This window comes from Podarcis bocagei (genome assembly GCF_964188305.1).
Source record: "Podarcis bocagei genome assembly, chromosome: 10".
Taxonomy (NCBI): Eukaryota; Metazoa; Chordata; class Lepidosauria; order Squamata; family Lacertidae; genus Podarcis; species Podarcis bocagei.
The window spans coordinates 21,291,713-21,305,736 of NC_138135.1; the positions used below are offsets into that span (position 1 = coordinate 21,291,713).

The 14,024-nt window shown below is 38.5% G+C and overlaps 1 protein-coding gene across 13 annotated transcripts in view; it reads right to left on the reverse strand.

The window, feature by feature from the left end:
• The window catches only part of ERC1 (ELKS/RAB6-interacting/CAST family member 1), a 163,253-nt gene that overhangs the window by 125,442 nt on the left and 23,787 nt on the right, over positions 1-14,024 (reverse strand). For 9 of the 13 annotated variants that reach the window (XM_081209879.1, XM_081209886.1, XM_081209874.1 and 6 more), the window contains exons 4-7: positions 8,115-8,189; positions 7,488-7,643; positions 6,293-6,376; positions 3,811-3,978 (exon numbers count right to left, since the gene is read on the reverse strand). In XM_081209879.1, the coding sequence (XP_081066005.1) occupies positions 3,811-3,978; positions 6,293-6,376; positions 7,488-7,643; positions 8,115-8,189 (483 nt within the window). The remainder of the gene's footprint in view (positions 1-3,810; positions 3,979-6,292; positions 6,377-7,487; positions 7,644-8,114; positions 8,190-14,024) is intronic. The other 4 variants (XM_081209883.1, XM_081209876.1, XM_081209885.1 and 1 more) reach the window with 1 other exon arrangement.

The following is a 14,024-nucleotide window of genomic DNA, read 5'->3' on the forward strand; positions in this document are numbered from 1 at the left end:
GGTCACGAAGAGTCGGACACAACTAAACGACTACAACAACAACAACAACAACAACAACAACAACAACAACAACAACAACAACCAGTCTACTGGTAATGTGTTATAAATTGGCAACCTTCCACTTTCTACTTCATGATTTTCATTCATTCCAGTCCTTACAGTAATTGGAACTTTTGGCAAAATCTAGAGCTTGCTTGTGGATTGATTAAACTATACACATTCAGCAGCATATTGGACACCCCCCACACCCCCACATACATTTGGTTTCCTTGGCAAAGAATATGCATCACTTATTAATACTAGCTGTTGGTCATGCAGTCTAGTAAAAAAAAAAGTGTTCTGCTACAATGTTATTGCATTTCAAACTAAAAAAATGTTCAGTGAATGTATACATGGATTATTCTTTTAAATGATTTAACATGAGCATTTGTTAATACTGTCAGATGGTGTTTTGGGTTAGATTCCTTTCTTCCGCTCTAACTTCCTTCTAACTTTTAGGGTACAAATATCCATATGACAGAAAAACAGGAAACCTTAATTCTCAGAGCACCAATTTTTAAGATAATTTCATGCTTATTATAGGTGCCAGTTTTACTGACACTGAAGCGATACATTCAGGTCATTAACAAAACTAGGCTAATAGAAGCAAAAACATTTGCAGTCTTACCATCGTATTCTGTAATGTTTTCACTGTGCATACAACTAAAGTTAGAGAAATGAAATTCAGTACACAGGATGCACATTGAACAAGCACATTTACAGAAGTTTCACTGTACTGCATTTTGCAGGTGTCCTATACAGCTACCTTACTACCTTTATTGTAACATTTTGGTCTCACTGGGGAAATGGGAAAGGCAAGAGGAGAGAAGCCTTTGAACCAAGATTTTAAGCAGTACCTGAAAGTTGAGGTGGATGGAACACTGCAAGCACTGGAAATTGGGAAGGTTCAGACAGGTGCTTCTAACCTGCTTTATCTACTACTGGTCCAAGCAGCTGTTTTAGAAGAGGACATCTTTGCTGGCCTGCCACTGGCTGAGAAGAGTGGCGGAGAGCTCAGAGGTTGGCAATTGGGTCTGAAAGGTTTTTGTGCACAGGACTGGTCTGTGGATTGCCAGTTCCTCACTCCTGAAGTAAAGCATTGCCTAAAGACTGCCCTGCCTTCTCTCCAAAGCAATCCAGAAAAGGATGCTAAATTGTAATCCAGTAGAACAGTCTATTGTAATATTACCGAGTGTTATGTCAGTCAAATATTTATAAGGGCAATGCACTGAGTATTGAGAGTCAAATTAATCCCACATGAAGCAAGCATTATGGTATTTTGAGACAGGGTATATAGCAAAATTTATAGAAGCACTCTAATGTTTATACTTTTAACAACTCTTCTGTAACAAATGCAAAATAGAAGAGTTATTGAGGAAGCCATATCACTCAACAATTTTAGCGCACAAGGTTAACACCAATTTTATTGTGCATGGTTAAGAAAATACTCACTTTCTGATGAAGCTTGAAATATTCATATAAATTATGCCATACTTTTTCATCTTCCTCTTAATATAAACATCTGCCACTAACTAGTTAGTTCATTCTGATGAACATTAGGAACTAATGTGAAGTACTGTGTTATAATAACCAATACACTGGCGCCCTCTTATGGCTAACATATTTATTTATCCAAATAGAAGCAATAAAACTACGTGTTCATACAAAACAGCTCCATATGCTTACACTCAAAAACCTTCCAGACTATGTTAATTGTGATTGAACAAAAGGAGTTGCATAGTTCAACATTTTAAGAAGTTATCACACCTTTAAATATATGCATTTCAGAAGGTGTGGTCTATAGAACAGGGCTGCCATTTTCAGAAAGTATGGTCTGCAGAACATACATTTAGGCTGTAAGCATAACAAATATATACAAATATATACAAATGCACCAATACGAGCAGATAACAATAATGTAATCAAACTAAAAGCCACTGGAATGCTAGCTTTTCTCTTCTGTTTGTAACTATAACTTTCTACCAGGATTTGAAAATAGACTCTGAAGCTGCTTAGCAAACCCTTGTCAACTGGGGACTCAGTTAATCAAGTCTGATAACAGGACATATTTTAGTTAAAGAACAGGAAATGGGCACATTGGGAGAGTGGCAGCTAACTGAGTTTTTCCAAGGAGCTGTAACAGAACCAGGATTTTGGTTTTTTTTACAGTAAGCTTATAACTTATGCTGGGGTTATATTCTGGGGATCATGCCTAAAGTCAAAACTGTGTATAGTCAAAACACATTGGGTGCAAATGTGGGTGGGATTGCCAAAGTCTCCCCCCCCCCGGATTCCTGCCCGCTTTCCATTTAAAAAAATTCTAAGCATGTAAAGCTGAATGTGCACAAGTTAAATGTGCATAAATTGTGGGCTTATGTATTCACAAATGACCTAGTCAGGACTTCACAAGTTTGTGGATGACACCACAGTATTCAAAATGGTGAAATCTTTGATAATTGTGAAAGGTTAGAAAGGAAAAATTGGGACCTGTCGAGAAGGGATAAAGACATTGTTAGGTTGGAGTCTCCCCGAGATCTACTCCTCAGCAATAAAGGAAGGGAATTAAGAACAAGATCAGCAGAAGACAAAGTAAAGTGCAGGTATAAATATGAAGAAGATCTGCAGAAGGGACATGGAAAAGAGTTAAGAGCCTCGGATAGAAGATCACCAGGTTGATGGACTAAATGGAATGGATAGAAAGGACTGACAGAACCAGAGACCAGGAAGAAGAGACGGTGGATGAAGATTGGAAGAAAGTTTAAAAATTCATTTAGAGAAATATTGTAAAATTAATGAGTGTTAGAAAAAATGTTGGAATGAAACTATTTGGCTTTAGTAGAAATGCTATAAGGAGTTATGTACAAAGAAGTTTTAAGTTTTAGGGCTTTTTATGGTAAGATAAGGTTAAAATAAATTAAGACAATTTAATGACAGAACATAGTGAAAGATGGAAAGGATTTGCTGAGATAATTAATAACTAGAATACATCGAGGAGGTCGATGAAACAAGATAACGAAAGATAAAGATTTGGGAATATTGGATTTGTTTTTATTTTTTTGTTCGCTTTTGTTTTTGGTTTTCATGTATTGTGTGTTTTGTTCTCTTCTTTCTTTTTATTGACTTGTATTGTTTAACTTCTTTTTCCTTTTCTTTTCTTTTTTTCTCTGTAATTTTAAATTCTCAATAAATATCATTTTTTTTAAAAAAAAAAGAAAGGAAAAATTAGGAGTAAATATCCCTTCCTTTGAGCCCCTTTCATTTTCAGTTTGGGAGGTCCAGCTAACCTTTTATTTGCTGCCCAATTTTAGCCTTGCCGATTCAGACAATTATGAACTAATTGGGGTTTCTCAGTTCAGCATCAATAATCAATATTTGAGAATTGTAATAGCAGCAATTTATAAAGTTTATTATGCTATTAACCTCATATATGTCCTTTTCTGCAATGCTTAAGTTCTGTTAAATAAAAGAAGTATATTTGCTAAGTGCCTGAAGATATCCTTGAACATTAAGTTTTCTATGCGCTTATAAGAAGGGGAATTAACTTACCTCTTTAATGCACCAGTTGCTACAGTGGAAATTAAGGTGAAAAACTTAACTGTCACACTCTGATTTCTGATACATAGAAATCAGGCTTAGACTTCTCTAAACAGAGCAAAGTTGTCATACCATGTTCAAGAGCTCCATAGCATTACATTTCTGTATTTTATCCCTGAATTCAAAAGGCCCCCTTATAGTTAACAAACAGCAATAATTCAAGATTGTGCCCTTCACCTCTGTTTGCAGGATGGCAGCTCTCTGCTCTTTAGCTGTGAGGGACTCCTTGAGAACATCAATGTGTTGCTTGCTATCGGAAAATTGGTTTGTGAGGGTTTCCAATTTTGTCTGTAAGGCCAACAGCTCTGTGTCTTTGCGTGACAGTTCCTGTTTCACCTGACCAATCTAAAGAAGGAACCAAAGAGAAAACTACAGGTTATCAAACTGTACATTAATCTGTCAAAGTAAATAGAACTATTTACGGAAATATTTCCAGCTATCACAAAGGCATGGCACCAAGCTGGCTCAGGAAATCGGAAAGGACAGTAAACTTCACTGAGCGCATGCGCCTGTGCAAGTACAGTCTTAAAATAATGTTGTAAAATGAAAATAGAACTGGACTGTAGCCAAAATGCATATTATTCCACTACTACATTCAACTTCAGGCAGAGGCCCAACAATTGCTGATGAACCAAGAACTGAAAGAACAAATAATAGGCCAAATAGTAAGCCAATCAGTTATTGCCTAAGCTTTTTAAAGCACTTGGTAGTGAATTGCAGAAGCAAAAAACATTGATTTTAAAAAGGAGCTGTTCTGCTTTGTTGAAGAGTGCCAATATCATTTTGTTTCTGGCCTACATTCCTACTACTTAATACCTGCGTTTCTCTGTGTTGCAATTATGTATGATTGAGGAAAATATTTTAGCAAAGATGTGAAAAAAATATGCATTTGAAAATTGAGGGAACTTCAATGTATTTCCCAGGTAGTACTTTAAACATTAACTAGTAACTATATTGACATCACTCTTGAGTACTCTCAAGGCTTTCAGCAAATTATAAATCCTTTGTTCCAATAGTAAGGCCAAGGCTCCCTTCCTCCCCTATTTTGTCTTATAAACATTATTTATATTAATTATAAGTTTGGTTTGCACATAACTTTAAACCATGAAGAATCTATGATTTAGTTATGATTTGTTTGATCATCCATACTCTGCCCAGCAGCTTAACTATTAATTAATTAATCATGTTTACATACGTCTCAAGGCAATTGACAGACACATCATAAAAACCTAATGATAATTTTTCAAACAGTACAAAAACAACTGAAGATTTGTACCGTTTTTAAAACAACACTTCAAACAGAGATTGTTTCAACAGACTTTTCTAGAGGGATGAACCAAACATGTATTTGTTTCCAGAAAGCACAGATAGTTAGTGCCTATCATGTCTCAACGGAAACAGAGATGGTCATTTAGTTCTGTGGAACTATGGTTTGCTTACCACCAACTAATCATGTTCTGAAGCCATGGTTTGTTGTCAGCTCATGAAGCTTGGTCTGTTTTAACCATTGGTATGGCATGTGAACCCAGTACCCTTCTTAACCATGGTTTGTTTGGCCACCTCAGACACTCACCAAGCTCCAAAGGCATGAGACAAGAGCAATTAGCAAACAAACCAAACTTTGCAAACCAAGCTATGATTTGTTGAACAAACTATGACTTAGTGTTAAGTAAAATCCAGGTCATTGTCTGTATTAGATTATGAACCTGCAGGCAAAGCTTGTATTCTTTTAACTTAGGTACAAGGGCCTAAGATTGTAGTAAACAGTGTCGCTCAGATGACTGTGAAACTTCCATGAATAAAACATGAAGGGAAGCAATTTCCAACAGTTTCCTCGCCCCCTATGGGACCCTACAGCATAGATTTAGAGGGACATTGGGAGCTGTGTACTTTTGCCAAAAATGGGTTCGGTCCCCTCCCTGTTCTCTTACATTATTTTTCATTAACTGCAAAATATTTTCATACACTGGTGCACCATGATAGCCCATTAAAAAAAAGATGTATGCATTTATACAATCTTCAAATCAGATTTATTTAAATAGAGAAACAATCTCCTGTAATCAGGGTAAGATCACAGCTCAGTTTTGATGTAGAAAAATATTTTCTCTGTTGAGTCTATCATAGAGATATTATTTCATTTCATCCTAGAAATTGAAGCCAAATACATCAACAAGTCAAAAAACTTGCAATCCAGACATGTTTTAAGATTAAATGTGCAGCACATAACTTCAAGGCAGGACAGGAAATGAGGACCTAACAAGGTCTGCATTTCTGCTCCTAATCTCACACAATGTTTATGAAAATACACAGCCTGACAAAATATAGTGTGGAATACAATCAAAGTCATAACATTTTAATGTGCATTTTCAAGAGCTCAGTACATGCATCTCAGACGCATGTGAAGCACTTTGAAAGAATCTAAAAATATAGCATGACACCTTAGCCCAAGTCATGAAAATTGGGTGTTTGAAGTAGATTATAGATTGTGATGTTACTTATATCAACCATAAGTAAGCTAAAGACAGATGCAGATTTATAGTTAGTTATAGTGCTTTTCACAGCCGCAGAGTGCAAGGTAAGCAAAGTAAGCTACCCGGAAAGCCAGCAGAGCCCAAGTAAGCGGCACTGCACACAGAGAAGTCAATCTTACGGCAGAGACCTCAGTCTGGAGAGAAGTCACTCTCTTTTTCAGCTCCTCTCCTTGGGCCTCTTTGGCATTTAACTCTTCCTTCAGTTGCTCTACCTGCCACGACATTATTATTCTCTTACTTTTATATGAGAATGTTTTCCTGTCAAATGTCCACAGTCTGCACGGAGGAAAATCGTAGCAAAAAAACAGCCAGCAGATTCAACACTTGCCAAACCCTCCACCCTGGCAAAAAGGCAGGATCTCTAAAATAAAACACTTCTTCCTAAGCTGCATGCAGGAAATATTGCACATATAACAACAAAGATGGCATGTCATTATCTAGAACACACCACCGGTTCTTTGGTAATGAGACAAACTCTTGTAATTGAGAACAATTTGAGAAAAAAATTACTGGCTTAAAGAGCCAAGTATCAAACACTGCTGAAAATAAAATACATAAATTTGAAAGAAGACTATGCAGAATGTTTTTAATTTGATTATTATGCAGTAGATCAATAACTGGATCTCCTTTAAAAATAATAATCAGGCCTTTTGAGGTCTACTGCCCTTTTGTGTTGCATTTAATTGTGATTAATTTTGCCAAGAACAGACTGGATAGCGCTTCTACATCAGTTTATGAAATAAAAATTACTGTTTGAAGAACAATACTCAAATTATGAAAAAGAGTTAACTGTATTTCATTATCATGAGGGAACTCCATTTCAACAATTTGAGTGTGTGTATATACACTAGTATATACACTAGTAGGACACAGGTGGCGCTGTGGTCTAAACCACAGAGCCTGGGGCTTGCCGATCAGAAAGTCGGTGGTTCGAATCCCCACAACAGGGTGAGCTCCCGTTGCTCGGTCCCTGCTCCTGCTAACTTAGCTGTTCGAAAGCATGTCAAAGTGCAAGTAGATAAATAGGTGGGAAGGTAAACAGCGTTTCCGTGTGCTGCTCTGGTTTGCCAGAAGCGGCTTAGTCATGCTGGCCACATGACCCGGAAACTGTACGCCGGCTCCCTCTGCCATAAAGCGAGATGAGCACCACAACCCCAGAGTCGTCCGCGACTGGACCTAACAGTCAGGGGTCCCTTTACCTTTACCTACATACACCAGTAGAGAGGGTGGAATGCAAGTGCCTCATCTGCTTTGTGATTAGTTGGTTTAATTAGTTTCTTAGAGGAGTATATCGTTTACTAACAGATAGTGTTCACTCATTACCTTGTTTTTCATGAATTTGGAATGGCTACGATACACCTCCATTTGTTTCATTTCCTCCTCTCGTTCCTCTGTACTGAGGGCTCCATTTGACTTCAGCATCTGGATCTCTTCTTCCAAATCTCGGAGTCCACGCTCCATGGAAGAGATTTTAGAATCCTTCAGACACAGTGAACAATGGGCAAATTAGTCTTTTTCATAAACTGTGAAAGCACCCTGATATGGCAAAACAAAAAACAGGCCCTCCTACAGGAACACTGTCAGTCAGTGAAGAAAGACAAGAAGGGAGAATCTTCCATGTGTTGAAACTTGAAGCCCCAACACCCTGAAAATATTCCAGCAGTAGTAGGAAGAGCAAAGAACATTTTCCGTAATCTGGCTGGATGAAAAGGTGTTGCAGCTTTGCTCTCAAGCGAGATGGAAAGCACAGGGGTCCTCAACACATTCTGCTCATCAATTTCTTTGTAAAAATCCTATCTCCTGTGTAGTCAATGAATGTCTGTGGTTTAATATACCACAGTTTGCTGCTTATGGTTAAATTTTAAACCCCGAATAGCAAAAGAACAAGAAATATTATGCCCTTTGCTCTGAATAGGCATCTCCTCTTTCATGTAACTGTAGAATTCTTACCTTCATCTCTATAACAGTCTGCAAAGCTTTAGTCTTGGCGGAATCGGGTGCATTTTCAAAACGACGATGCATTTCCTGTACAGAAAGAAACACAAGAAGGCTAAGCACAACAGACTTTACTCAATAGAGTATGAACAACATTATCCAACTATTTTGGATGACCTTTCACATCAAACAACAGACATCTACAGTCCACTGAAATAAATCTACACACAAGTGAAATGGTTATTAATCATCTGCCTTTCCAACAACTAACACTCAACAGCAGGCAGCTGAAGCAACTTAAAAACCCCAATACCTTTCAGCTAGATGATTCCTTATATGGTCTTTTCAAACTTTATCTTCTGGTGGGAGGATAAAAATACTTTTTAAAAAGAGGATTAATAAATAACAGCAACAATCTGGTATGAACTTAACAAGCTGATAAAGCATCTGTGCCAATAATACTCCTACACGCCCAGAGTAGCAACCACCTAGTTACTGATGACGACAGCTTTCTCCAGAGACACAGCAAGGGATGAGAGAACGTTCACTGGGTTGTTCATCAAAACAGCCAACATGCAATGGGTGTAAAAGTGAGCACCTATATTTCAGTAAGTATCACAGAATAAGCACTTCTAGCATAAAAAAGCTGAATGCAGGGCTGCATGGTGCCAGAGAATCAATTCTTCTTTGTATTTTACAGAGTACAAGCCAACTATACTCTATTTCCTTCAGTTTTTTGTAATTAGCTTCCACACATAATACACAGGAGTTAAGGAAGCAAGGGATTAAGACAGTGCAAGGTGTCAGAAATTCTGGCAACTAGGCCCACACACCTTATTGTTGGCACCATTGCCAGAGATGGCTATGGAGCAGCACACCAGCTACTAGCTCTATAGGGGCCATGTGACATTTATTAGCAAGGGCAGGAATGTGGCCTGCTTGCCTGCAATCCTGCAGCAGTTGGGTCAAACTGAGCAGCATAGCAAAGCCCCCCCCCCCCATTTGCTACCTGGAATGACTAAAAGGAGTCTCCAAACAGAAGCAGAACACAAAGGTGTCATCAGCAGCAAAAGACATCACCTATGATTGCTCATGACACCAACCTGGCAACAGAAGGAATCAGGAAGCACACTTCTGTCTGTTCTGCTACGTTCCTTTATTTTGGCTTTCATTTTTATTGTTAGATTTTGTAACTGTGAGATAACACTAGTGTTTCCAGTATGAAAACATTTTATTGGAAAATCTAGAGTGCGGTTGATCCTAGCATGTCTTGAAGTTATCACCAGCTGATTTGTGTTGGCTTTTAAGCCCTATCAGCAGTCTGACATATCCTTAAAGAAATGAATGAGATGCTAAAACTACTGAAAGCCTAGACTAGATGGGGTCAATTCTCTCCCCAGCAACTTCTCAAAATAGGATGTAGAAAATAACTCAGCATTTTGTCAGTACCATAAATTTCACTTTGTGTATGTATGGCTACAACATTTCAAGAGCACTGGAGTAAGTTTTTATACTGCTTTTATACTGCTTCTGTTCATTCCTGCATGTTAAACCCCCTCCCCCAACTTTACATAACACTACAGGGGTTCACTGTACTCCAGAAGTAAATTTTACCTTAGTGGCTTTATCTTGATATAGGAAGTAACACTTTCATAGTGCAATCTTGCAACACTGATTTCTTATTTACAGTGTTCTTTTGGGGGGAAATGCTTACTAGATGAGGTACATTGGACCCCTTCCATTATTTACCACAAGCATTTCATGTCGACATTTTTTCATTTGTTTGCTTTCCCTTCTATTTTCTCCTCCAGGGCTTGCTGATAGCCAAATAAGGTTTGCCTAATTGGTAGGATGTATATTTTCGCAGTTCTGTTTGCCCCTAACAAAACAACCAGATGCCCAGCTGTACACAGCTAGAGACTCAAGAGTTGCTCAGCACACACTGGTTATTCAGCTAGACACAAAGAAATGGACAGATGTCCTATCTGCTATAGAAATAATGATAACAAATCATGGCAGCAATGCCATTATTGAAAGCTTTTAGTAGTTACCCTGTTTCCCCCCAAATAAGACAGTGTCTTATATTATTTTTTGCTCCCAAAGATGCGCTAGGTCTTATTTTCAGGGGATGCCTTATTTTTCCATGAAGAAGAACATGGTACACATTTATTGTCTAATTGTGCGTCAGCCAGACTCCGTCAGGGCAGAGCGAGCAGCAGGCGGCAGCTTGTCCTGGCGGTGGCGCGGGCTCTCTGATTTAAAGAGACCTCGCACCGCCTGAACAGCTCCAGCTGTGCTGCGGCCAATCAGTGAGCTGCGCAGCGGCGCCCGCTGCTACGGTCCAGAGGAGTCAGACGCCTTACAGTACCTTCGTGGGCCTTATATTCCAGGGAGGCCCTATGTTCAGGGGAGGCCTTATTATCGGGCAGGTCTTATTTTTTGGGGGGGATGCCTTATATTACAGCGAGAGGCAAAACTGGAAGTAGGTCTTATTTTCGGGGAATGTCTTACTTTTGGGGGGAAATGGTAGCTGTAGAATATATGTGTCCTCAGCATTATATTGTAGAATGATGGAATTCTGAAAGTGCTTTTCTTTTACTTTTCAAGTGGTCAACTGTCATTTGAAAAATGTCTATCTATACATAAATGTAATTTATGTTTTTAAATGTGGAGTCTGATTAATCCAAATGTTTTCATTAAAAAGATTAAAGTAAAATTAAGTTTTTGCTTCAGTGTTAAAATGTATTTTTGGAATGCAATAGTAATAAAATTTGCTTTATGCTAAACTGGAGTTATTCTGAAATCAGTTATATCTTTACTTCCAGCTCAGAGGTCAATTAGACCAGTGTTTCCCTACCTTGGGTCCCCAGCTGTTTTGGGACTACAACTCCCATCATCCCTAGCTAGCAAGATCCTAAACTTTGCCAAACCCCTTTTTGGTCCAGTCTTGATGTAAGAAGATGAACAAAGCCGTTACATTCAGAAGAGAACAATTATAATATCAATTATTTAATTTCTATACTACTTAATATATTAAAAATATCTCTGTGGTGTACACAAAACTGGAGCAACAACAGGAAGTTAAACAAAATATTACAAAATGCACAGTTACATATAAAAATGTTACATTGATACGAAGTTACTAATGTAGATATAAATCAATATTCGTTCATTTTCCTTCTGGCACACCCTCCCTCTCAGCCTCAGGGAGGGTCCAACAAACTCAGGGGGTTTCCCAGAGGGTCCAAAGGATGGGAAAAGGACCCCCCTCCACTCACAGCTCTTTCTTCATCCTCTATCCTCTCCTCCTCCAGCTGAGGCATTTCAATTCCAAGTATTACAGTATTTCAGTTTAGCAATTTGCAGGTAGCTTGAAGAAACTACGGTAAACAGCAGCTTCTTTTAAGGGAGAGAGGAATGTGAGGAAACACCCAATCCACAGCAATTTAATGATGCCCCTTATTTCAGAAAGCCCTATCTCCTTTTTAAATTCTTGGAACAAGCAGTGAAGTTCCATGATGTCCCTTCTTTCTTACGTGGCAATCTAACAATAGTTATCAATATAAAATTTCTACAGATTTCAAATACCGTATTTTCGCTCCATAAGACGCACCTGACCATAAGACACACCTAGTTTTTAGAGGAAAACAAGAAAAAATATATTTTGAACGAAACAGTGGATGTATGATTTTTGTTGTTCATGCTGTGGCCACACACATGCTATGTGATCTGATGGTGAATTTGGGGTGACCCAATGCAAAAATCCTGAGGATCCATGTGCTTTTACATCCCCCTTCTCAGGCAGCCTCCTTTATCTCTAGAGTCCCTTATCTCCTTCCCCGATCGCTTGCCGATCAGCTGCTCAGCAGCTTCCTTTTAACAGCCCCTTCCCTCTTATTTGCCTTAGTGTCTTTTCCTTAGCTGGAACAGTTTTTTTGCTCCTCCTTTTCTTCTAATTTCTTTCCTCATTGCTTGTTTTCCTGTCTCCTCTCCTTGCAAGTTCGCTGTCTTTACCTCCCCCCCTCCCAGGCAGCCTCCTTTATCGCTAGAGTCCCTTATCTCCCTCTGATCGCTTGCTAATCAGCTGCTCAGTGGCTTTGTTTCAATACCCCCTTCCCTCTTTCTTAAAAAAAAAAAGCAGCACAATCTGCTTTTTGCTCCTGGGCAATCCAGCTCCACGAATCATGCATTTGCTCCATAAGATGCACAGACATTTCCCCTTACTTTTTAGGAGGAAAAAAGTGTGTCTTATGGAGTGAAAAATATGGTATATATAAACAAATACTGAGATTTCCTCATCCCATTTCAGTAAGCTTGGGTGAATGTGAGCAAATAGGAGTTCATGATCTGTACTGTATTTATTAATCAGAGTAAAGGAAGCAGCAATAATGTTGAACTTGAAGAAGAATAAAAAATGGAAGGCTTTGGCATCTACCATATAATTAATAGGCTCTGTTTTCAGGCTGCAAAATTCCATGTGTGAGGAACTTCTAGCTAACCCAAAGGTTTCTATGTGCACTGCATAACAAAGAAAATCTAGATTAAAATCCTGTAATTTGATAACAGACTTCACATTGAAGTATAATTAATTGTCCCGAGAAGAACAGCTTCTAAAAGAATTTCAAGCAACAAAGAAGAGCCAGTAAAATTAAATAGATCCTTATTATAAAAGTAATCATTAAAATATTTGGAGGGCATTTCTAATCATATTCTACAGGATAGTTTCCCACTAAACCTGCATTTGCCTTAAGCAAGGTCAAACATTATTCCTCTATAACAACAGCAACAAGGTGGGAGGCTGTAGGCAATACACCACCATCTTCTGGACACTGAATACGTTTGCAGGAAAGACAAACCTGATGCTCTTTGGACTTAATGCTGATTGTACCAAAGTATCTCCCCCTCACCCCCCCCCCAAAAAAGAAGAGTTAACTGGAAGAGAAAACGTACTAAAATAAGTTCAATATTTATTTGGAGCTTCCAAAATTGCTAGTAATGTGGTGTCATTAATATACTGATAATTGTTTTCTGCAGATTCAATTAATGCCTGTGCTGCCCTTGAAAAGTGTTCAGAACTTCTGTCATGGAAGCTCAGCTGCTGAGACACACAAGGCAACAAGGAAACATCCGCTTGGTTTTGTGACAGTTGTACTGACCACCTGTTTGCTGGGTCTAATTCAAGGTGCTGGCATTCTGCTAATATGAAGTGCCCTTCTTCATATATTGTCCCTACCACTCACCCTTCAATACCTGCCCAAAAGGCCCTACTTGAAATTTATTTCATCAAGCTACCTAAAATTTGCACGCATGCAGTGGAGCTCTGAGCATCATAGGACACAACAACAGGACATCCTAACAAATGTTAGGATGAAAAAAACTTTCTATTGTGCTCAATTTTCAGTTGAATCTGAAAGTGTGAACACTAGTGTATCAACCTAGTCCTTTATTCCTTCATCAGACCACACACATCGCTTTCTACCTTACTTTCTGGCAGTGACTGTCTAGCCGATATTATGCTTCTTTGTTTAGCAGGAGTGCTTATTGCGCAAAGTTATTCAGCTACATTTAGCTATTACTTTATGAATTATTTACGTCAAAAAATTATAAAGAATACAATACTATAAAGTGCAATACTTCTTCACTTTAAATAGTGTGTTTTGGACTATGCAACCAAGGCAGCAAATGATTTCTTCAAATAACCTTCATAGCAAAGTGGCTGTTTCCATGGAAATGGCAGAGCAACCATCCATTACTGCTGCCAAGATTTCCCCTTATTCTTCTATACACAGGTAGATGCTCATTTACAGCTTTCTAATGAAACTACACACAAACACACAGGACTAATATATAGCAGCATCCTCAGATGGTTACACAAGTAGTATTTACACACAGAGAGAGAATAAATACAGCTTGCCATTCTGCAAG